Source organism: Lissotriton vulgaris, chromosome 8 (assembly GCF_964263255.1).
Source record: "Lissotriton vulgaris chromosome 8, aLisVul1.2, whole genome shotgun sequence".
Lineage (NCBI taxonomy): Eukaryota > Metazoa > Chordata > Amphibia > Caudata > Salamandridae > Lissotriton > Lissotriton vulgaris.
In genome coordinates, this window is record NC_141696.1 from 356819718 (window position 1) to 356845732 (window position 26015).

The window sequence follows — 26015 nt, forward strand, 5'->3', positions numbered from 1 at the left end:
TAACTTACCACAGAAGGGCAGTGGTTGCTGGCAGCTATCTTAATAGCAAGACAGTTCTTGCCGAGGAAATAGAAAACTGAAAGGCATTGATGTTCTGGAGACCGACTAACATAATATCACAAAAAGTCACTTTAAAAAAAGATTTCTGACATTTGCATTTTCAATAAGAAAACTATAACACTGGATCAATTGAACTTTTGTCAGCATTGTGAAAGAGCAACATGAAGGAGAAGATAAGCAATAAGAGTTTGGATAAATAAGTAAAATAAAATTGTGTTTCCTGCAAGGAGAAGTGTGCCTGCATTCCACTATAAGCAAATACATTTTATTCTGAGTGTTTGATTTCTAAGATACTCTGAAGAATCGATGTCCTTTATAACTTACACCATCATAGTCACCAGTGCCCCAGCTATCATCCCCAGAGGGCACTAACCCCTCTCCTCTTTTTACGCCCAACATCCTCTCAGTAACAGTCTTGTTACTTTATTATTGGGGAAAAAATGGAAAACAAAGAACCGGAAAACCTCAATTGCATTTTGGGCCTCCTTAACTTGAGTCAGGTTCTTCTTTTCTAGAATGTAGAAATGCTCACATTTCCAAAATCCTGAAGGTCATGCTTCCTTTTAACACCTCATTTGGATTGCTTCCAGATGTAGAACAATATACTGTTTTAGTGAACTGGAGTTGGTTTAAAAGGCAGACCAGGGCACACTGGTACTTGTTGCAGCAGACCTCTGTACCTCAACTGCCAACCCTGTGACTGCTTCCACTAAAGCACAGGCCATATTTGAATCCTCTTTGGCACTCTTGCTCCATTATTTGTAAACACTATGTGAGTGCAGACATGGCATCACCAAATATCCCTTACTCCATTTGTTACAAACCTAAACTTCTGATGGATACATCTAACTGCTGTTTTCTCACCTTGTGAATGAGTATTCCCCAGACATCAGGCTGGATCCGTAAAACTCAAATGAAGTACTCCTGCATGGTGGCAGGTGGTATTGGGTGGTCTGCGTCAACATCCTTCCACTCCGGACATAAATACAGCTGCATATAAGCGTATAAGCTGTGTTGACATCAGTGCCTTTCTTTCCACGCCTGTAAGCGTGGATCCAGCCCTACTCCTTTCTTCTATTAAGGGATTGTGAAGCTAAGATTTGTCACAAAACACCATAAGACTCCACACTGTGACCGATCCAAAAGAAGGTGCCACTCCCATGGCAGATCTTCGTCGCAAAGCCCTTGGTAAATCAAAGAAAAAACACAAGAAATCCAAGCCAAAATCAGCCCTTTTCATGTTATTCTCGATCTCTGGAGAAGGCGTAGGGCATGAATGTACCACCTGATCCCGCTGCCATACTCCTGAGCAGCCAATTCGGAGTTTGGTCCTCGCGCATCCTGACTTTCTCGGTCCATCTGGGATGTACAGCATTTCAGAGGCTTTCAAAAAGCCATGCTGCACATGTTTTTTAGGGAAACAAGGGGGACCCAAAAGGTAGCTAAGGACCAAGGGTATAAGTCAGTTTAAGAAAACAAAGGTCCTAAGCACATTCAGAGATAAAAGCAAATGATATATAGACCACAATAGGCTGCTATATATTTTTCCATGTCCAGCCGGACAAGGAATTATTTTTAAATGGAATCAAAAAATAAGACTGAATACAAAAGCAACAATTCTTAAAGTAGGGCACAGTCCTGTACCGTACTAGTGAAGGAAACACAGTGGGAGGAAAAAGATAGTACAGTAAGAGAAAGGAATTTTTACAGGCAAGGAAAGTGAGCAGTCTGGACACTTTTTAAATCAGTGTTGGAAGTGTTCGCCAGAGTAGTACATACAAAATAATACACAATGGTTGAATGTATGTCTACTTTAAAGAGTCGACGTTTCGATGCCGTGCTCTAATTACAAAGGGATCCTCCTCAGGACTAAACAACGTTATATTGCCTGGTATAAATAATAATACGCCTCGGCTTGGAGGGTTCCCTGTGAGGAGTAGGATAAGCAACGCTTGTGGGAGCGTGCGAAGATAGCCTTGAATAGGGGGACTCAGTGTTAGGAGTCACAGTGCGCTTTATGGAGAATTGGCACGTTTCCAGCTCTCTCTCACACTCTGTTCGGCCTCGAGGATCGGGAGGGGCCTCCAGTCGAATTTCGCCAGCAGGTTCACCGTTGGTGCCTCCCGAATCAATCTTGGGCTCCGCATCAGCTTCGGTGTTGAATTTGGTACTAGTGCCACACTCTGTCCGGTTCTTTCAAAATCAAGGCCAGCACTGAAGGAGGATCCACACCCTATAATGGTCTCCGAGCCACACATGTCTCGTCAAGGCCAGGCTCCACACCCCTTTTGCAGTCCTGATTATTACCCACTACGTTTGCTGCACAGCAATGCACATACACTACAACAACTTTATGGCTCCAACTCTGTTTAAAGACAGAATTAAAGTGATGATGGGGACACATTTGTCCCACAGTATGATGAAGACAACTGGTATGAGGAATTGCAAAATTCCAGTGGCTCAGACACCTCCCAGGACCCTAGATTTGTGTCTCCCCCAGGAGGGGCAATTTTTACTGATGTAATTAGAAGGGCAGTAGAGGTCATTGACAAGCTACTCCCCAGTATGGAGGTGAAACCCAACTTTCTAACTGATGATCTTTCAGCCTGGAAGTGATCCTACCAAACCTCTCCTGCCATTTATTGAGGCCCTGACAGTTGAGCTTTTGTGCACTCGGTCTTACCATGTTCCGGTCCTTCGGTTAACAGGCATGTCACCACAGACGAGTTCAAAGTGACCCTGAATTTCTTATGCAGCATCCAGCACCAGAGAGCTTGGTTGTTTGAGAGTCCACCAGTACAGTCAACCCTAACAACTTTCCTATGATTCCACCTGCCCACGAATCCAGTTGTATACAAACCTTTGGCAACCATGTGTCTTTTTTTCTGCCAGTCTCTTCCAGCGCTTAGTGTATGCCAGCTATCTCATGGGTTGCTACTCACATGCACTTCAGAACATGGGCGGTCAGATTTTAATGGCGACCCCAGAAGACCTGTGGGTGTCTAGCTCAGACGGTTCAGGGCAGCCGGGATGCAGGAAAAATTGTTACCTGGTATTGCCTGGACAGGACCTAATGCTTGGGTTGGGCAGTTGGCAAGAGTGTGGTGCTTTGACGTCACCCTTGTATGACATCTACAGGTTTCTCAAAGTACGTCCAAGCTTTTTTAATATATGTGCCATTTGACAGCTCTCACCTCTTTAGAGAGATTCAACCGCTGAGCGGTTTAAGAGTCACGCCACAGCCGACATCTTCAGTCTCTCCACACCCACCAAAATATTTCCCCAACAGTGTTGCCCATTCGGGCATACACCAGGGGTTTGGCATTCCATTAATGTTCGATCGCGACACCGGTGCAACACACCTCTTATCCCTTTCATGGGCATTGCTGTGGCGCCCAAATTCAACTCTCAGGATACCAGGTGCAAGGCATAGTTAATCCCTCAGCAACCACAAGTACAAAGCCTCTTTAGTGTGTCCTTTCCAGTACACACCCAACCTATAAGAGGTCGAATCCATCATTTTCCACAAGGGTGGCAAGCCATCAAATCCGACTGATAGGTCCTCCGAATTGTCCAATTGGGCTCCACCTTCCCAATCCTTTCAAACCCGCTGCATCTTCCACATCCGTCAAGGCAGCTTACTGAGGACCACATATTTGTCTTATCTCAGAGAATACAAGCTTATTTGGTCAGGGGGGCCATAGAGAGGTCCTGCCTCAGAAACAGGAACACTTTATTATTCCTGATGGTTCCTAGTGCCGAAGAAGGATTAGGGGCTCCGTCGTATTTTAGATCTCTGCCCTCTCAACACCTTACAACAAAAGGACAAATTCAAGATGCTCATACTAGCCTAGGGTCTTGGGTCCTACACTAGGAAGCTCCTTGACTCAGGAAGTGGATGGATTGGCAGGGCATTTCTTTTGTGAACCATCTGGTGGGTTTACTTAATGCCAGAGTGAACCAAATCAGCCGCTGATGCATAGCAGGACACGAATGGAAGTTATATCAGGAGATAGAGCAGAGTGTGTAGCAACAATAGGGAAAATCTGGTCTCAAACTGTTCGCCAACACCAAGAATGCTCAGTGTCAGCAGTTTTGTGTGCTGTAGTTTCCAAGAAAGAGTATCAAAAAGGGTTCACCCAAACAAAGTCACTGGGACCTGGGTAGCATAAGCACTGAGAAAGGGGGGTCCCAGCAAGGAGAAGCAATTTCACAAAATAAGGTAATAATATAAGAAAATTCAATTAGCCTGCATTGTTATGTATTCACATTGTAGGTATCTGCAAGTTATCATAAATTTAAGTACAAAATCACAGATATTTCATAGTGCCCCGGGGGGTGGGGAGAGTGGGGGGGGGGGGGGGGGGGGTGATAGGGTGCAAAGAGTTGTGGGTATAGGATAGTGACAATGTAAACACGGCCAAGCGGCCTCACTGTACTATATATCAAAGTCCAATAGTGGACACAACGAAAGACCTAGGTTCAATACATCAATTCAAATTAATCATGCTCCACATGTTACAGAGAATGTTCAAATCATGGGGTGAAGCTGAAAGAACATATTGGCTGTTGATGTTTCGTCCCTCTGTAATTTGCAGGTATTGGTAGAACCTTGCATCGGGGTCTTCATCAGGACGGGGGTGGGAGCAGGCAACCTATTTAATGAACAATGAATCAGCATTTTACTAGAAAGTTACAATCAACATTTTACTAGAAAGTTACAATGCATGAATAAACTTCTTCTTAAAATAAAGTGATTCAGCACACTAAAAATTGGTAGACAAGACATACCAGAGGTTGCTCGTCTTCAAGATGGAGGAGGATGAGGACGCTCTCAACTGGAACATTTTCTCAAGGTCCTATAATTAAGGGCATATTGGTCATGGCCCTAACAATAGAACTATCCAACAATGGAAAGTAAGATAAATTGCACTCACATAAAATGTAGGTGTATGACGTCCTACCGATCTGCGGTAAACAAGGGAAATTAGCCACCTGTTACAGAGAGGACCGCATTTACGTGGGCAATACATCGCAAGACAAGACAAGAAAGGAGGGACTCACAGTGAATGATGCAATGTAAGTGTATTAATTATGCCGGGGGTCGAATCACTCGCAAAGGTCCCGCCGTGCGTGGACAAGTGGTCATGTGAATCCACCGTCTGGAAATAAAGACCGGAATATTAGGAAAGGCACAGTGGAGGGCGTGATCAATATCTAAAATGGCCGTGCCAGGATGGTCTTGGGCTTTCCGTGAACAGAATCAATCCGTCCCGAAGCCGCCTCGCGCTGAATAATGGCGATCGGTGCTTCCTGGTTTGACGGGTTGCCACGGCAACTGGACCACGTGTCCTCTGACGGTCCGGGTAGGCAAAATGAAAGAGCGACTGATTCATTGTCCATTAAATAGGTTGCCTGCCCCCACCCTGAAATATCTGTGATTTTGTGCTTAAATTTATGATAACTTGCAGATACCTACATTGTGAATAAATAACAATGCAGGCTAATTTAATTTTCTTATGTTATTACCTTATTTTGTGAAATTGTTTCTCCTTGCTGGGACCCCTCTTTCTCAGTAGTTTCCAAGAAGGCTCTAACTCTGGAGACACGTTCCCCCTAGAGTGGACCTCCATTTTCTTGTTTGCTTTCCACTCTGGCCTCTCCTGGCTCCAGCTACTAAATAGATCAGGAAAGACTAACCACAAGCTAACGAAGTGGCTCCGGGTTTGACCAGGAGAGTGCAGCATCCAGAACTCCTGTGCATGAGCACTTTGATTACAGCCGTCTTTTACAATATTTTGCCAGATAGGTACTGAGGCTTGAAGCTGCGTTCTTGCTGAAAGTAGCGATACCTATTGTGGTCGGACAAGCTGTCACCCTTCCCAACTTCTTTTCCCTGCCTCAAACTAAAGCTAAAGAAAGACTCAATTTTGGGGATTCCATGAGAGACTTCAGTTTCTAAACTGATCAAACCAGAGACAGTCAGGGGGACGTTTATCTTTTTGTATGTTTCACAGGAGCAAAGAAAGGTAAGACAGTACAGTAAAGAACCCTCTTTAGGTAAATAGTCTTCTGCATTGAAATCTGCCATGTGCTACCTGAAAGATTAAGGGCCCATTCCACTCGGGCTAAGGCTGAGACTACTGCTTTAACACACAGTGTGCCTATCCTGAATATCTGTCAGGCTGCTATGTGAACATCAGTGCACATGGTCACAAAACACCTGGATCTGTTTGGATGGGCATTTCACCTGACTGGTCCTTCATTTTTGATCAGCGCCATTCTATAGACCCACGACTTGGGTAGGTGCTGCTTTGGTATCTAACCGCATGAGCAATTTATGTTTAGAAGTATCCATCAGAAGAACAATCTCTTTACCTTTGGTAACGCTTTGTTTGTAGCATGTGTTACTGTACATACACATGCTCTGCATACTACTGCCATCCAACGTTGGTATTGAATGTTTGCAACTTGTTTTTCCGTCATCATGTTTGGACGTGACCATCGGAGGTCTAGATTCATGGCACTCTAAAATGCTTTCTCCACTGTCCCATGTCTTTTCCAGACCAATCATAGGATAAAACAATATACTACTACTACTGACTCACTAAGAAGACCTCCACAACACCGAGAATCGACAGACACTCCACCTCTGGAGGACTGAATTCCCGAAGCCGCTACTTGATGTTTTCTCCCTTAAGAATGCATAACTTGGAACGGACCCCGTTTCAACACTGCCCACACTATAACCCAAAATACCCCCGGTCTGATTACCACCAGGTATGTAATTTATATTTGTCACCTCAACATGACACCAAGTGTGAGGCTTGCCTGGCCATCAGGTTGAAAAAGACTGTTCTTCACCATAGGGACAGGTGATGGGTGTATCATAGAAAGTACAGACACTTCATGGAAGACACCCTGGACATCTTTGAAGAAGAAATCACCGGCGCCCAAGAAGACACCAAGGAAGCTGGAACCTCAAACATTCCAGTCCAACAGTCGCTGGAAGCGGCTTTTCTCCTCCAGCTTTGAAAAAGAGATGGAATTATGCCAGCCTTTAAAAGTCAATGCAACAGGACTGCATATGGACAACGCCATGGGTCGTGGGTGTAATAGGCCCTTTTCTCCAAGCCCACCAATGTCCCTCAGGGCGAGCAGGATCACCATCCCCGAAAGGGGGCTAGTCTACAAGCCCCTCTAAGTCTAGCCATCCCTTCCAAGTACCACATGCCTCACAAAGCAGGCCTTCTGAGGGCCAAACATTCAACATCAAGAACCACCGGGTCCAAAAGTCCAGCCGATTCTTAGCAGCTAATCCTTGAGCTCAATACCTGTCAAAAGAGGTCTTATATTCACCCAAAGACAGAAAGAATTACTACCAGACCACTGCCCAAAGTGGTGGAAACCTTATGGCGCAAGCCAACCTTCGAGAAGGACTAAGCCTCGGCACCAGAGTTGGTTCTGAAGCACAACAAAAAGCGCACGGGCATAAGCCCCATCCACTTTGTGCCTTCCACTCCACCATTACCACCTTTTCCTCTTTTTCCAATTCCTTCTCTCCCTCCCCTGCCACCTCCAGACTAATTACCAAAAACATATACACCTCAGGGTTCACTTTAACCCTTGGTGCACTCGCACAGCCGCTACCATGAGGAGGAGCCATATGGCACTGCTGGAGAACAAAGTGAGGGAGGAGACCCCTAGGATGATTATACTACAGACCCTCCTGGGTATCCTGACCCAGATCTAGATCCTTCCAAACTCTCCTTCCTCCCTAATGATACAACTGATTACCACAAAGTAAGACAATGGGCCATCCAATGCCACAAAGTGGACCTTAATGTGCTTCAGAAGGAGAACTACTTCTTAGGCAAGACCATCGCTCAGACAGAACATGCTATTCAGTTCCTGCCCATGCTAAAGGGAATGTCAAAATCAGCTACAGATCCTTTTAAAGACCCAGTCAAAACCAGGGTAGGTACCCCAAGGATGGAACATAAGTAAAATGCCTCACCTTCTGACCCACCATACATCAGGGGACATGCAGAAACAGACATCGTAGTTGTCCACTCTGCAAGCAAGTGTGAAAAGTCTCCGGAGATGCCCCGCTACTCGACAAGGAGAGTAAGAAGTTTGAGGCATCAGACAAGAGGGTTGGCTGTGGGGCAGCTAACCACTGGTAGTTTGGGACAATTCTGTCAGCCTACTGGCACGAGAAGGTAAGGCCTGCTAAAACAAAATGCAGGTGATGCTTCAAACCTGCTCCCCAAATTCCGACGGAGGAGAAAGAAACTGGTCACATAGGGTGAATCCATTTCTAACTCAACCATACCTTGCGCCTTCGATGCAGTGGACACCTCAGCACGATGGATCAATACAAGTATCCCTGTCTGCAGCATGCATGGCTCTGTATCTCAGGGTTTAAACCCAAGGTGCAACAACACCTGTTGACCAAATGTTAGAAGAAGGATGCAGATGCGGCTAAAGCCATTAATGCTTTCCAGATCACTAGTCAGAAGGGGTCATTTAAAAGGCAGTAATACTGTGGAGGTTTTAAGACCACCTCTTCAGACACTAGCTCATACCAGAGGCAGCAACAACATCTCTACCACCCTTACACCCCTAGAGCTTACACAAAAGGAGGTTAACATTAGAGGGAGAGCTAAGGAAGGTACCAGGAAGGGAGCCTCCACCATCACAACATATCGACTCCCTGTAGCTCCCAACCACACAATACCTGTTGTGCAGACAATCAAAGATTTCCTGCAGAGCTGGCGAGTAATCACATCAGACAAATGGGTTCTAGCCATAGTTCATCATGGTTACTGCCTAGAGTTTCACTCATACCTTAACATACCGCCTCACATCTCAGCGAGGATCACATGTGCTCCTACAGAAAGGAGCCATCAAATCCATTTTCATGCAACACTAAAGGAATGGTGCTTACTCTCTGTTCTTTCTTATCCCCCAAGAGGAAAAAGTCCCTCATACAAATCCGCAATCCCAGACTGCTCATCTGATACATTGTGTCTGAACACTTCCACATGGTAACTCTTTAAGACGCCATACCCCTGCAGCAGCAAGATGATTTTATGGCAACACCGGATCTAAAGGATGCATATTTGCACTTCCCATCCACCAAACCCACCAACTCTACCTGCCCTTCGTGGTAAGTGGGCATCATTACCAATTCAAGGTATTGCTTTTCGGTGTAACCACTGCCACAGGGTACTTTACTAAATGCCTAGCAGTGGTTCGGGCCCTTCTGAGACAAGGGGGTGTTTGCGTTTTCCCATTCTTGGTCCATTGACTCATCAAGAGTTAAAGTGAGCGTCAATGTCTCGCCCATAAACAAGCTGTTCTAGGTCTCTTACATGCCTTAGGCTTTACCATCAACATCACCCAGTCAAATCTGGTCCCTTTACAGATACAACCCTTGCTTTGGTCAACTCTAAATTCGGAGACATGCACAGCCTACCCCCTTCCAACAAAGAGTCATAGCTTTCCAACAGCTTGTCCCTCTTATAGCCAAATCGGCCTCTACCAATCAGAACAGTTATGCAACTTCTCGGCATGATCGACCTCCTGTATCGCCATAGTGCCCCATGCCAGTATGCACATGCATTGCCTTCAACTGTGCCTTGTAGCATTGTGTTCCCAAGCGGAGGGTCACATGTATGATCCAGTGTTGGTAAAGTCCAGTGTTTACCGCTCTCTACAATGATGGAACAGCAACAATCTGTTGTAGGTCCGGCCTTTTAAAGACCTTTTACCTCAGCCCGCCATCACCATGGATGCATCACAAGCGGGATGGTGGAGCACAGCTCAGTTTCACAGAAGTACAAGTGTTGTGGACTCCACAACAGTAGTTTTGCCATATCAATTACTTTGAACTCTTAGCAATACAGTGATCCCTCAAAGCCGTCCTCCCTCAGATAAAGGGCAAGGTACTACTACTCCGAATGGACAACATTAAAACAGTGTACTGTTTACAGAAGCAATGAAGTACCTACTCTCTCCACCTTTCTCCTCTCTCCTGCTTAACCAATTTGGATCTGAACCCTTCATTTTTGCATCTGTTTGTTAGTGGAGTGCCTTCCAGGAGCAGATCACACCAAGAAGTCTACGAATGGGAGCACGCAAAATACCCATTTTTTCCTTCCAGGGTCCCACAGTACAAGAGCAATGTGCTATGGATGCATTTATCTTCATCAAAATGGCATCTATGACTGCCCTTATCTGGAGGCCCGGGTGATTTAGGCTTCTTCCACTGAGTGAGCAATGCAGAGCCTTCAACTTGTTCTTTTTGTCATGACCACATTTCTAAGCAAAGGGTGCTTCAGCAACAAGTGTCATCTGTGTTTCACCCAATGCTACATGTTATTGTCAGGTTTGGCAATGGCTTTTTCTTTTCAGGAAAAAATCCAGTGTATCTGAAGTGCAGCGGTCTGCTTTATCCAATGCCTGCACTGTATTCCAATGGTTTCAGAGTGTCTGTATTCTGATGCTCTACTAGTACACGTAGTCACATTCGCGTGATTGTCAGAGGTTCCAGAGATATTAAGGAAAGGGCTAAATAGATGAAATGCTTTACGAATGGCAGATGGCTTTTTTGGGGGGGGGTGCTCTTTAGTTCCTCTGTTTTATCAGCATCTTGTGGAACTCGGAGTGGTGGCTCCATATCAGTGTGCTGCAACTGAGAACCATACATGCGAGCCTGATGATATTTCACTAGCAGGTATTGTGCCATCACATACAAACTGTGAGAGACCGGGTCATCCATTGCTTTAACTGTGAATAGAACAGAAGAAATGTGTTTCCCTATCGTGTTTGATATGCTAATCTTGTGTTGGTCTTTTAAACCATAAAATATGGCTCCTGTGCCCATTAGAGTATTTTGAGTTGTTCACTCCAGTTGCCATTTTCTTCATCATGTGTTCATCAGTCTTCTCCGAATCCTTCAGCTTCATGCTGTGCATAAAATCCCTATCACATTGTCCTTTAACCCTTCAGACTGTCATCAGTTGCGTGTCTATTGGCACTTACGTCCAGATCACCCTGGTCAGTCAGTCCCCATCACTGTGTTCATCGCTTTCAACTTTGCCATTTTTAATCGGAAATAACGGTGGGCACAGAGGCCCCCTTCTGACCATAGCTGTGTGGAGCAGGACACATGGGGGGGGGGGGGGGGGGGGGGGGGGCTAGCGATCCTCATTCGGTTCTTAACTCTGATGCTTGCTTCCCCTGCACGAGCGCCGCGCGGCCGTTCATTCTGCCTCCAATTTGCTGTGTAGGGGTAGACCTCACCTGCTGTTTCTCACAAGAACCTTTAGCCTCCACGACAGCCTGGCTTTCTGACAAAGTTTGAACCTGAGGCCCAGCTGACCTAGCTGACCGTGGCCCTCAGATTTGCCCTGTTTCCGATGTTGTACTCCAATCCAGGGAGAGATTCAAAGTGGCAAAAATGCATTTAGAAATAAATGTGCACCGCTTATCATTTCGTTCTAATGTGCAGAATCTCCACGTGTGTTTTACTGTGTCTTCCCCACCCCACTGCCCCCACATTTTAGTGCTATCCAAAACGGCAAAATGTAACCCTAATTTGCGTTATGTTCTTTATAAACTAAAGAATGGTCTGCCAAAAGGTTCATGTGTGGTGATGAAATTACTTTTCCCTTGTCTGTTTTAGTCAATGTTTTTTTTTGTTTTACTTCTGTCCACAAAATCCTAAACTATTTCTTTCTATGCTCAGGCTTTGAAAGTCCTACGGACGGCAGAGTTTGCGCCATTTGTTGTTTTTATTGCTGCACCTACGATTACTCCAAGCTTAAATGAGGTAAGCTCTTGCATGGCTGCGTTTCAGTTGTATTTTATGTTATAAGATAATCAATCTTTCCTTGTCACTGGGTGAATGCACAGATGTACTACAACCTGATCTGTGTGCGCACCAGCGTTTTCCTTAATGGCTTGAAGCAAAAAAAATCTAATCATCTGGAATAAGCTACCGGAGGCGCTTCGCAGAGAGTCTAACCTTCTCCACTTCAGGAAGTCCTTGAAGACTCTACTCTTCAAAGACGCATTTACTTTCTAGTAGACGGTTACTAGCCTCAGACTCTCTTATATACTCATCCTGTTTCTTGTTGCTGTACTTGGTTAGTAGCGCTTTGAGACCTGTCTGTGAGCTGGCGCGATACAAAACCCAGTTACAAATTACAAATTGTGTGTTTTCTGACAGGAAGAGAAGAAATCGAGCAAATTTTTATGTCTCACTAATAGAACGCTATAGCTGTTTGTCAGAGATCTAATGTTACCAATACATCACTGTACTGCATACATACAGAGAGTGGGCTTTTTGTCGGCCCTTTTCACCCAATGGCTGTTAACATTTCTTATGAGTTTCCTATTGCTGAATAGACTATCCATAAAAGCCAATCCATTTCGTGGAGAGTAACATGGGGCTTTAAATAGTACCCTGTGTAGTCATTCCACAGTTGAACCCCTATCACCTTCACCGTTTCGGTGCCCCCAGTCCTTCCTCACTCTTCCCAGAGCATGATGTGGGCCTCTTATTCTGAGTACTTTGGTTTTCGCTTTGTCAATGGTTTATTATTGTGACGTTTATACCTGGCCTTCTGCATCCTTAGTCTGCACACAACTTAAATATTTTTTTTGAAAAATGTTGCTAGGGATATTTTCCATACTACTGTTGCATTTGCTGAAATCTAATGTGGCTGGTCATAAACTTAGATGCAGTCATGTTTACCTGACTTTACCAAGGCGGGCAATATAAGGGTCTTGAGCCGAGGTCTTCTACATGGGGGCATATCCCACTCTGGGGGCCTGATTTTGATGGTGTAGCAGTGTACAAGAGGAGAATCATGTTGCAAAAAGTGAAGTATTTTTTGTGAAAAAAAGATTGGCAGTGAAGCACTCTGTAATGGGCCATCAGTTACCTCTGTTATCACTTGTGTCGTGTTTTTAAGTAGGTATAAAAAAGAGCAAAGTCCCCCCTCTGTTCCTGATTAAAGGTCACACTCTGGATGCCTTTACACTTTAGGGAGATCAGACTGCCCACATACCATGTTGGAAATCATGCACTTGATTGCATTTTTTTTTAAAGATAACCGATCACAACTGCATAATAATTAGAATTGTTAAATATGTTTAAAGCTGTCAATTTTGTACTATAAATACAGATTTATTTATTTTTTAACACTAGGGGGCATTCTCTTAAAAAGTTTGAAGGCCTCTGGTCTTGAGTAAATGTCCTTCTTATCTTTCAATTACCAAGGGCTAGGAGCTACGCTCAGCACCAGTATGGGAGATGAGGGAGGAAGTTGTGTTGTCTTTGTGCTGCTTGGCCTAAGACAAGGAGACATCGGGCTGTACTTCAAAACCCTTCCGAGCCCAGAGGCAGGACCGATCAGTGGGCGTTGTGGCAATTGTTAGACAGTAGAGGCTTTGTGTGGGATGTTTTCAATGTATACCGATAGATCGGTGAGTTCATGCGTGTGCTGAGATAATCTGTGGTAATGCGCACTTTGGGTTCCCAACCTCCGCCTTTCATTGTTTCTGTGGTGGAATAACCCAAGAGTTGTGCAACAATACCCATCATTTACAGAGTTATGAAGTTGCAATAGAGCCGGTGCACACACTGTCTGTAAGAGATATCAATGCAAGTTTAATTTTACCGCTCAGTAACAGCGGCATCTGGGAAAAGCAGAAACTTCAAACAGATGAAGTTAGACTATTTCACATTCCGTGTTGCTGTCTTTTATGTATAAAAGCGGTTGTTTCCATGGGATTAAGGACTTTGGACCAGTTTCACATTCTCACATTTGACTATCACATAAATAAATGTTATCTGTTTCAACTTTCTATTTTCCTTGGACACTTCTAACTGCAGATTCCTCACCTTGTAAATATCAGACTGAATCCAGAAAACTCAAAAAGCAGTGCTTCATGTCAGTATATGACGTCATGCAACTGCACGTCAACTCCGTTCTGTTCCAAAAATGACAAGTGGAGCCACATATAAGCGGCCACCTATGTGGGCTCACGCAAGTTCCTTTCTTTCTACGCCTTCCTATGTGGATCTAGAGCCAAGCTCTTCCATTTCTTCATTCTGTAAAAAGACCTTTCCCTCTAAATTCTTACCAGAGTGCACAGGAACATCAATCCCTAAGACTACATGGTTTAAACCTTGAAGGGACTGTTGCAAACCGATATCTGTGATAGATCCCGGCAACATATGCCTCTGCTGTTTTGATTACATGCACAACTCTAAGGCCAATGTTGGCTGCATCTGAAAGCCATCCAAGAATAAAAAGCAAAGCTCTACTTGGTGAAATTGTGCAAGCTTCCACAAAGGACCCACTCCGGGTCAAAGTCAAGAGTGTGAACTTGACCCCAAAGTCGTTCCTCGCTCCGATTTAACCAAGGAGTCAATTCCAACTTTGATCTCGACGCAACCGAGCTCATGGGTCTGTCTGCAATGTCACAGCAGGTTGATGCCTTTAAAGAGGCCATGCTGTGCATCTTTGGCATGCCTCCATTTCCCTCTAGTGCACGATTGGGCTCCAAGGATGCGCAGGGGCCTTCAGTTGTGTTGCCACCAGTAGAAGTGTCCTCCACACTGTCTGTACGCCAGTCAACTTTGGGTTCTGCACCGGCATCTGTGCCGACTTCAGGTCTGGCACCGAAATCTGCATCGATCTCTTGGACATCGATGCCGGCACCACTGCCGGTGCTGGAGGAAGAGCTGCAACCTATTGTTGTTTCAGACTCTGATCCACATTCTTCTTGGCTGAGACCACAATTTGTCGCAGTCAAAGTTTAACCCCTCACACCAGACACTTTTCCATTACTGCATAAACATGCGCAGACACTACACCAACTTTTGGCTCAGACTACAGTCAGTGCTAGCCATATGGTGACAACAGAAAAAATAGAATGTCTTTTGCCACTGTAATTAGGAGGACTGCTGAAGTCCTTGACATCCACCACCCCAGTATGAAGATAAAACAAATGTCCGTACTGGGGTCCTTTATCCTGCCAGACACCAACCAGATGACTTTTGCTCTTCAGTGAGGCTCTCACGGACATGCTATTGGGAACTTGAGCTAAACCATGATCTGGCCCTCAGGTCAATCGTCCAGCTCTAGGTGACCCTGATTTCCTGCAGTTGTCCATAAACAGAGCCAACCCTAATGCCTTTCCGACGACGACTCCTGGCAGAGTTCAAACATTTGAAACGTTTGGCAAATGAATATTCTCCTCAACCAGACTTGCCTTGAGATTGGTCAGTACCAGCTTATATTGCACAAACTCGACCTGAGGGTGTTGGAGAGCTTCACATGAGCACTAGTTACATTACACAAGGACACATTTATTTTTGGTAGGTGCGGGGAGATTAAGTGATTTGGCCTGAATCACAGAATGTTGAGTCGATGCAGTGACTTGAACCTGGTTCCCCAACTCCAAAGTTGGCAGCTCTGGTCGTAATGCCACATCCTCTCCCCTATGATGATGAAATCCTACCAGCAGTCCCATAAGACACACCTTTCAGGATGGCTGGGATGCAGCCAAGCTCCTCATCTGCTCGGGCCTAGACACCAAAAAAGGATTATATAGGAAGGGCTAATGGGTGAGTGTAGTGCTCTGGCGCCATAAATGGGTGAGATCCACAGGTTTTTCCGAGGACGTCCAGTCATCCTTAATGGACAAGCCCTTCAGCGATTCCCACCTGTTTCACAAAATTTTACCCTGGAACGTTTTAAGAAGAGCTGACCCACTGCATGCTCTTTGGGCCCTTCAGCAGTAGTCTGGCAATCCCTCCAATTGCTTCACAATTTTTTTGGAATACCCCCGGCACTTTTCGTATCAACCGCATGAGGCCCGCCGCCCCCACCGTGAGCCTTGTAGCCCTTTCGAGGTTGGGGTTGTGAACCCAACAAATAAACACCAGTCCATCAGGGGCAGCGTATGCCCCTCCAGCAACAAATTATATACCTCTTTAGTGCACCCATAGTGGCATATACCCCCCTTGTAGGAGACCGGGTCAGCCACCTACTTCAGGGGAGGCAAAGCTTTACACTCAACAAGTGAGTCCTTCAATTTGCCCAATGCGGCTACGCCCTTCCATACCTTTCCAAACCACTGCACCTGCTGCCTACATCAGAGCAGTGTTTGGTGGTCTATCTGTCCAATCTGAAAGAAAAACGTTACTGTTAGATTCTTTACCTTAGAATATCCCCAGGCGTCAGACTGGATCCGGAAAGTTTTTGTCAGCAGTACCCCTGCGTGTCGGTAGGCATCGTCTGCGGCTCCGCGTCCATCGTCGGCGTCATGATCGCCGGGATGATGTTGTCGGAGTACTTAGACGCCGCCCTCGCGTGCTGACGTCAGTTCTTTTTTTCGCGACAGCAAGCGCAGTTCCGGGAAGAGCAGTACTCTAGTCATTTTTTGACTAACTTTTTTGATCTCTTTTGATCGCTTTTCGAGTTGACCTTCGACTTGCGGTGCGGATAGGGATGCCTGGTTTTAAACCTTGCGAGGCCTGTCACCGCCTGATGTCGGTGACCGACCTCCACTGTTGGTGCCTTTACTGCCTCTGGCCGTCCATGATGACAAGTCATGCACCGACTGCCGGTCCTTGACCTTGAAGGCTAGACGGGAGCAGTCCCATAAGGTGCTCGAACTCTGGCAGTCGGCTCCGCACCGCTCGAGGTCCCGGTCGAGTAGCAAGTCGAGGGACCGGTCGCGGAGCCACAGTCATCGCCGCTCGTCGAGTCACCACCACTCGTCGGGCTCCAAGTCCTCCGGTAAGTCGAGGCATTCGAAAAAGAAGTCAGGCGTCATTGCTCTTCCGACTCCCCCCAACCCGACGCTCGCGCCAACTGGCCGGGGGTTCGGGCGACACCGCCAGCGCGGTGCCTCAGGCGCCGTGTCCAGATCCACACCCACCGGTCCCTGGGCTGCACGCGACGCCGGAGGAGATAAGTGCTTTCCTCACGGCCATGAGGTCGCACTTCCCTCCGTCGGAACCTGTTGAGGCGCCTTCAGGCCCCGCCGGTCCGAATGGGAGCCCGGTCCCGACGTCACAGGGCCCCCACAGGATCCAGGCCTGGATCCGTGTTGTCGCCATTCGACCTCACGACTCCTCCGCTGGCACCGACCCTGAGGGTGTCGCTCCCAGCTCCGTTCTCGGACGACGTCGACCCCAGTTTCAGTCCGGGTCAGGCGTCAGACCTGCGCCGCTCGGAGCAGTCTCCGGCGTCGATGGATGAGACCTTCACTTACGACCCGGCTCCATCATTTTTGCCTGTATATCAGGAGATGGATGACTAGGAGGACTGGAAGGGATCTGGGGACCCTCTGGCACAGAAGTGCCAGTTGAGCCAGGACTGGGCAGAAGGGCTGGGGGAGGCCAATGGTCTGGACACTTCGCCTGACACTGGATTCGTCTCTCCTCCCTCCTTGGCTTCAGAGGAGGGGGCTGCTTACAGTGTGGTTTGAACAGGGCGGCCAAGGCCTTGGCTCTTGAGCTCCCTGTCGCGGCTGTGAAGACTAACCTCCTCACTGAGGTGCTCAAACCGCAGGCAAGCTCCTTGGATCCTGTACTGCTGTTTAACGAAGCCCTCCCCGACGTTCTGATGGGCACCTGGTCCAAGCTCTCCACAGGCCTCCCTGTGGATCGGAACCTGGCCTGCTGCCACCGCCCGGCTCTTGGAGATCCCTGCTTTCTGTCCGTTCACCCCACCCAGAGAGCCCGGTGATACAGGCCTCTACGTCCCAGACCGCATTTCCGACCGCTTCTCTGGATCGGGAATCCAAAGGTATGATCAGTTTGGGAAGAAACTGTTCTCCTCACTAAGTTTGGGGCTGCGGTCTGTCAACACCGCCTTCCTTTTGGGCCGTTACACCCACTCTCTATGGAATACGGTTGCGGAGGTGCTGCCACAGTGCCCGGAGGAGCCCCGGACACGACTCGCCCAAGCCCTGGCGGAAGGGCAGGATGCAGCACACTACTCGATCCAGTGTGGGCTTGACACCACGGACTCGCTGGGTAGAGCGATTGCAATGACAGTGGCGGTTCGCCGCCATGCCTGGCTGAGGTCTGCCGACTTTTCGGGGGATGTCCAGGCCACGCTCAAGGACATGCCCTTCGATGGCCGTTGAATCTTTGGCGAGAAAGCGGATAGTGCGCTGGAGCATTTTAAGGGCTCCAGGGCTACGGCCAAGTCCTTGGGCCTAGGCCAACGCCAGCAAACTTCTGCTTTTCATCCCTTTCGTGGCCAAGGAAGTTGCGCCCCCACACGTCCAGCCAGCCACCGGCCGCAGAACCAGTTTCAACGCAGTTGCGGACGTGGTTACCGCCGTGGCAGTTCCGGGGGACACCGGCAGGGTCAGTCCACATTGCCCCTGCAGCATCTGCCTCTAAGCCTTCCTAATCTGACATTTCAGGCTCATTCGACGCCAGTGGCGGGCAGGGTCCGGCATCACCTCCCCCACTGGCGTAAGATCACATCGGACAGGTGGGTGCTGTAAATCGTCCGATGGGGCTACTCCCTCTCCTTCGAGGCGACCCCTCCAGCCATGCCACCGCATGTCGGGGGATCACTTACAACTTCTGCAGGAGGAAGTTACGGCCCTCTTGGCCAAGGGGGCCATCGAGTGCGTTCCTGTTCCAGAAGTAGGACGTGGTTGCTATTCCCACTGCTTTCTGGTACCCAAGAAGGGCAAAGGAGGCCTACACCCTATCTTGGACCTACGGAGCGTCAACGGCTTCCTCCGGAAGGAGAAGTTCAAGATGCTGACTATGGCTCAGGTCCTAGCTGCCTGGACCCAGGAGACTGGATGGTAGCATTGGACTTGCAGGACGCGTATTTCCACATCCCCGTCCTGCCGGCGCTACCTGAGGTTCACGGTAGGCCACGAGCACTTTTAGTTTACCGTGCTCCCCTTCGGCCTTACCAGCGCCGCTCGGGTGTTCACGAAAGTGATGGCGGTGGTCGCAGCTCATCTGCGCAGATCAGGGGTTTCAGTCTTCTCCTATCTCGACGATTGGTTGTTGAAGGCGGGCTCGCCCCAAACAGTCGTCTCCCACCTCCAGACTACGGACGACCTCCTGCACTCGCTGGGGTTCTCCATCAACCTGCGGAAGTCACACCAGTGCCCCTCTCATAAGCTCCTTTTCATCGGAGCGGTTCTGGACTCGGTGCAGTTTCGGGTTTATCCCCCGAGCCGCAGGTTCGGGATATTTAGGCTCTGATTCCGATCTTTCAGCCTTTATCCCGAGTCTCGGTCAGGTTGACGCTGCGGCTCCTGGGGCTGATGGCCTCCTGCATCCTTCTGGTGCATCACGCCAGGTGGCGGATGCGAGCTCTGCAATTGGACCTGAAGTTTCAGTGGGCACCGCATCAGGGCAACCTGTCTGACCACGTCCTGATCTCGAAGGGCACTGTGAGTCAGTTGCAGTGGTGGCTCACGAACCGCGATTGGGTCAGCGGCAGATCTCTCTCCCTACCCCAACCGGAGCATGTAGGGGTGACAGATTCGTCCCTCCTGGGATGGGGGGGCCACATGGGAGAGAGGGAGATCAGAGGCCTCTGGTCTCCGACGGAGTCCCTGCTCCATATCAACCTTCTAGAGCTGCGGGAGATCCGACTTGCACTGAAGGCATTCCTTCCCTCTGTCGGGGGAAGTGTAGTGCAGGTGTTCACGGACAACACCACCGCCATGTGGAACTGCAACAAACAGGGCGGAGTGGGGTCGTGGACCCTTTGTCAGGAGGCTCTGCGCCTCTGGCAATGGCTGGAACACCAGGGCGTCACCCTGGTGGTTCAACATCTAGCAGGTTCCCTGAAACTTTGTCCTGAGGATAGCTATGAAGCTTCTTGGTTTGCTCCCTGACCATTCAAGATGGGTAAGCAGGCTATGCCAGTGTTCTTCAATCTGTGGGGCGCGCCCCCCTGGGGGGGCGCGACACCTTCCCAGGGGGGGCGCGCATTCCACTTCAATCTCACCTTTGTTCCGTCACTCCGTCCCTGCAAGTTTTCTTGGAGGATTTTGGTATGTGGAAGGGGGAGGGAGGGGGATCGATGGGGCACGACGTGCCCTTTCTTTTGTCTTGTTAAGTCTCCCAGGAGGGGGTTAATTCACAAAGCTGAAATGCTTCAGCTGCAGTGGGAGGCAAGGGGTCTCCTCTGCTAAAACCGAACGCGTGTCTGTTGATTTGCTTTCGGTTTTAGCAGAGGAGACCCCTTGCCTCCCACTGCAGCTGAAGCATTTCAGCTTGGTGAATTAACCCCCTCCTGGGAGAGTCAGAACTCCTAAGTGGAACACGGCCTTCTCTATTATCTGCGGAAGATTGCTGGCATGACAGAGTGTCGGGAAGAATTATGTGCAGCTCTTGTGACCGATGGAAATGTCAAGGAAAGTTGAAAACAAAGTGGAACTTTCTAATGTAGCTAATAACTAAGGCCAACTTAGTCCTTCAAGCATCACAGCGCCTCCTAGGCAGTAAGGGTGAAGGGAGGTGCGAGCCATTCATCCGCACTTTATTGTGGCATGGGCTGTTTTAGGGAATTATGTGGAAAGACACAAAATAGTACTCTAAGCTTGTGATTGACATACTTTTTGCGGCCATACACTCCGAGAGAAGCATTATTTAATACATAATCAACCTCTCTCTGTAATTAGTATCCCCCGAAATGGCAGAGCCTTCATAAATTGTGACTTATTGTCCGAGTCATTTGGGGAACCCCCAGTGCCCTCTCTGTGGGAGATTCTAGATTTCACTGGGTGCTCCCTGAAGCTGCCAGTGTGGCTTTGGTAGCAGTGATAAGGAATCACATGGGTGAACCTGACATGCATTGTTTTTAGCCAGAAGCAGATCTAATGTGCAGTTTAGAGTCATCCCTTGTGAAGATATTATACAACAGGTGCTCATAAAGTCGTAGATTTGAACTTCTTGATGGTCTCTTCCCATACATTTCCTCAATCATGTGCCTGTGTGAATGAATGAATGATATTTATTGTTGGTTACTGAAAACCATTACATAAAGCCAAAAATACAAAAGTCATCACATTACGAAAGTTAAAATCAAGAAAATTTCAAACAAATCAAGTTGTATAGTTACTCCAAAAATGCCAAGATGCCAAGGAAAGGGTTCATGAGCTGGCTAAAGACTCTTTAGTCCGACCAGTAGAAGACATCAGCATTGCCCGTGCTTGGAAGATAAATTTCCCAAAGGTGGCCATGTGCATTACCGTGCCTGTGTGCATGGAGGGTGCCTCCGTTGCCTGCTTCTCACGCAAGCTTTGCGGGATTCTAGACTTTCATGCAATCCCTCTACCTGCTTTAGCGAGAAACCTTGCACCTTATTTTTTTAGAGGCTTGTGATGGTGAGTCAGTACGTGGAATTTTGCTGTGTTCGTCTCTCGGATGCATTCCGTTTTCAATTTTACTTCATCTTACAGAGTAACTGGACAAAGGCGGTTAATATGAAATCACATCAAACTTCTTCCGGCCCTTGTTGCATTTGCAAGTAAGAGAGTTAGAACAACAAAGTTTGCAGAGTTCGACTCTCGGCAAAGAAGCTGAACATCCTGTGATTCTGGGCAAATCACTTAATCTCCCCGTGCCTAACAAAACACCACATGAGGGAACGCAGCAATATCATAAAAAAATTTAACTTTAGTTGTTCTTTTTTGTTGTTGTTGTTCTTGCTAGATTTGGGAAGTGCGTAAATTGAAGTGTTAGTCTGACGAAGGCATCCAGGAGGGTTTCCAAAAATGAAGACAATGCACTGGTGCGATTCCTGCTATCTGGCCATAAATACTCTGAAAAGACCCAGATGGCAACACATGAAGTGCCCCCATTCGTTTCCCATGTGTAATGTGCACATCACAAATAATAAAACCATCAAATAAAAAACAAATCTAACAGCCCGTTTATGGCAAAACAGCAAAGTGAGCACATTTCGTTCGTAGGGGCTTTGAATTCATATTTTTGTAAGTGCTAAGACGGTCAGTAAATTCATCTGGATGCTAAAGCTGGGGACTGGGAAGAATATACACAGTGGTTAAGGTGGTTTAAGTGCTTGACAGAAGAGCCCAGGCCAAGGACACGGGTCAAGCAAAACATGCCAGGATCTCCAGTCCTGAAGTAGAGCCAACATTTAGGAACCCGTTTTTGGTCTTCCTACCCACTGGTGACACTTGACATGACGCATAGGATTCGAGGCATTTAGAAACAAGCATTGGGTAGCATCATTATGCGGTCATTAGAGAGGGCAGGTTTGGATATATAAAACATCAAAGTAGGACTTACTGGCCTAGTCAGTACAAGCAATAAACGTAAAAGTTTACTTCTTTGTTTGTTGTTAATGTTTTGTGGACGATAGACAAGCCAACACACTGACCCAATAGACTCGCCTGTCAATGTGACTACACGTTCGTGTTCACAGGTGTATGTCCTCCACACCGGGTAGTGTAAGATGAGTTTCAGTGAGGGCTCAGTGATATTTTTTATTATCCTGCACACCTCAAGTATGACTTGGCCATGGTACAAGAAATGGGGCACAGAAGTGTTTGTATCGGGCATCAGTCGGCACGGCAGGCTAGAAATTATACATTCGGTCGAGGACGTTCCAGGGCTGCCTGAGAGCATTCCAGTCGCACAACAGCAAAACAATGTCATTGTCTGATTTTCAAAATCAGCCAAAATACCTGTGCCATACTGCACTCATTTCTCAATTTCCTGCATAAGCAGTGCACGGCTCCTACATCGAAATCAGACATTGCGGTTTGTTTTTAGCGTTGCAACATTTGTGAAACAATACACGCTCATTGCGTATGCAACGTCGACACTGTGATTTGCAGACTGCTGCGAGCTGTAAGTAAGCTGTACATTGGCCTTATTATGAACACATTTTATCATGGAAAGTGGTGTTTTGAGCTGTGTAATAAGCCTCTGTCATTTCACCACACCCTCCCACTCACAAACCTGCAGTTTACTAAACACTCTTATTGTATTGAATGTTATTTGCTGAATATGCCCGGAATGTGCGCGTGGCGGTCGAGTCCAGAAATTTCTGTCAGGTGGTGGGGGGGCCCAACATCTAAAAAAATTCAGCTGGGGGGGCTCAACCTACAAAAGTTTGAAGACCTCTGGGCTATGCTGTGGGATCTGAAGACTCTGTGGGCCCAGCACCAGGGAAACCAGATTCCATTCAGGTCGGAGAAGACTTGAAAACATCTGCAGTGATAGTGGTTCAACTGCAATTGGACCATCAGTAAATCCCTCTCACAATCCCTCCTATAGTTCACGGTGGTGACAGACGTATCACTACTGGACTGGAGAGTCCATCTAGGAGAGATCGAAATCAAAAGATTATGATCTGTCGAAGACCCGCTTACATATAAATGTGTTGGAGCTGTAGGTGATATGTGAGACCCTGAGCCAGTCTTGCTGTCGACCAACTCAATGTGGTACTTCAATAAGCAGGGCAAGGAATGGTCTTTGGTCCTGTGTCAGGAAGCTCTGCCCCCCTGGATCGATCTGAACCGTCAGGGTATTTCCCTGGTAGTACACCGCCTTACAGGGTCTTTAAATGCCTGGGTAGGCTAGCTCAGTTGCGTAACAGTCAGCAAATTGGAGGCCCTGTACTTTAGGAAGATGCAATTTATGCCCCTTTAGAACGTGGTACTTATGTAATGCATGTTTGCACTGCTTGCAACAGGTAACAAGCATTTACAATGCAACGGTCTGGCCTTTGCAAAAGTTAGAGCTATTGGCATTGTAAATGACAAAATTGTTATTTATGTGTTGATTTTGAAAACAGATTAAAAAAAATGGTACTATCATTTTCAATGCCAATAGCTTAATCTCTCGCAAATGCGAGACCTATTGCATTTGCAACCCCACAGAGCCACACACACAGAGCGACACCCACACATAGCCACACACACAGAGCCACACACACAGACAGAGCCGCACACACAGAGCCACACACACACAGGGCCACACACACACACACAGAGCCACACACACACAGACAGAGCCACACACACACAGACAGAGCCCCACACACAGACACACACACAGACACACACACACAGAGACAGAGCCACACAGACAGAGCCACACACGCAGACAGAGCCACACACACAGACAGAACCACACACGCAGACAGAGCCACACACACACAGACAGAGCCACACACACACAGACAGAGCCACACACACAGACAGAGCCACACACACAGACAGAGCCACACACACAGACAGAGCCACACACACAGACAGAGCCACACACACAGACAGAGCCACACACACAGACAGAGCCACACACACAGACAGAGCCACACACACAGAGCCACACACACACAGACAGAGCCACACACACAGAGAGCCACACAGACAGAGCCACACACACAGAGCCATACACACACACACAGAGCCACACACACACAGACAGAGCCACACACACACAGAGCCACACACACACAGACAGAGCCACACACACAGACAGAGCCACACACACAGACAGAGCCACACACACAGACAGAGCCACACACACAGACAGAGCCGCACACACAGACAGAGCCGCACACACAGACAGAGCCGCACACACAGACAGAGCCGCACACACAGACAGAGCCACACACACAGACAGAGCCACACACAGACAGAGCCACACACAGACAGAGCCACACACAGACAGAGCCACACACAGACCTAGCCACACACAGACCTAGCCACACACAGACCTAGCCACACACAGACCTAGCCACACACAGACCTAGCCACACACAGACCTAGACACACACAGACAGAGCCACACACAGACAGAGCCACACACACACAGAGCCACACACACACAGAGCCACACACACACAGAGCCACACACACACAGAGCCACACACACACAGAGCCACACACACACAGAGCCACACACACACACAAACAGAGCCACACACACACAAACAGAGCCACACACACACACAGCCACACACACACACACACACACACAGAGCCACACACACACACAGCCACACACACAAACAGAGCCACACACACACAGAGCCACACACACACACAAACAGAGCCACACACACACAAACAGAGCCACACACACACACACAGCCACACACACACAGAGCCACACACACACACACACAGAGCCACACACACAGAGACAGAGCCACACAGACAGAGCCACATACACACACAGACAAAGCCACATACACACACAGACAAAGCCACACACACAGACAGAGCCACACACACACAGACAGAGCCACACACACACACAGACAGAGCCGCACACACAGAGCCGCACACACAGAGCCGCACACACAGAGCCGCACACACAGAGCCGCACACACAGAGCCGCACACACAGAGCCGCACACACAGAGCCGCACACACAGAGCCGCACACACAGACAGAGCCGCACACACAGACAGAGCCGCACACACAGACAGAGCCGCACACACAGACAGAGCCGCACACACAGACAGAGCCGCACACACAGACAGAGCCGCACACACAGACAGAGCCGCACACACAGACAGAGCCGCACACACAGACAGAGCCGCACACACAGACAGAGCCGCACACACAGACAGAGCCGCACACACAGACAGAGCCGCACACACCGACAGAGCCGCACACACCGACAGAGCAGACACACACCGACAGAGCCGCACACACCGACAGAGCCGCACACACCGACAGAGCAGACACACACCGACAGAGCCGCACACACCGACAGAGCCGCACACAGAGCCACACACACACAGAGCCACACACAGACACAGAGCCACACACACAGACACAGAGCCACACACACAGACACAGAGCCACACACACAGCCACACACACAGCCACACACACAGCCACACACACAGCCACACACACAGCCACACAGACCCACACACTCAC

At 48.1% G+C, this 26015-nt stretch overlaps 1 protein-coding gene across 10 annotated transcripts in view; it reads left to right on the forward strand.

Annotated features, from left to right (window-relative positions):
- The window catches only part of CASK (calcium/calmodulin dependent serine protein kinase), a 1261401-nt gene that overhangs the window by 1178443 nt on the left and 56943 nt on the right, over positions 1 to 26015 (forward strand). For all 10 annotated transcript variants that reach the window (XM_086934112.1, XM_086934115.1, XM_086934119.1 and 7 more), the window contains one exon: positions 11816 to 11899. In XM_086934112.1, the coding sequence (XP_086790238.1) occupies positions 11816 to 11899 (84 nt within the window). The remainder of the gene's footprint in view (positions 1 to 11815; positions 11900 to 26015) is intronic.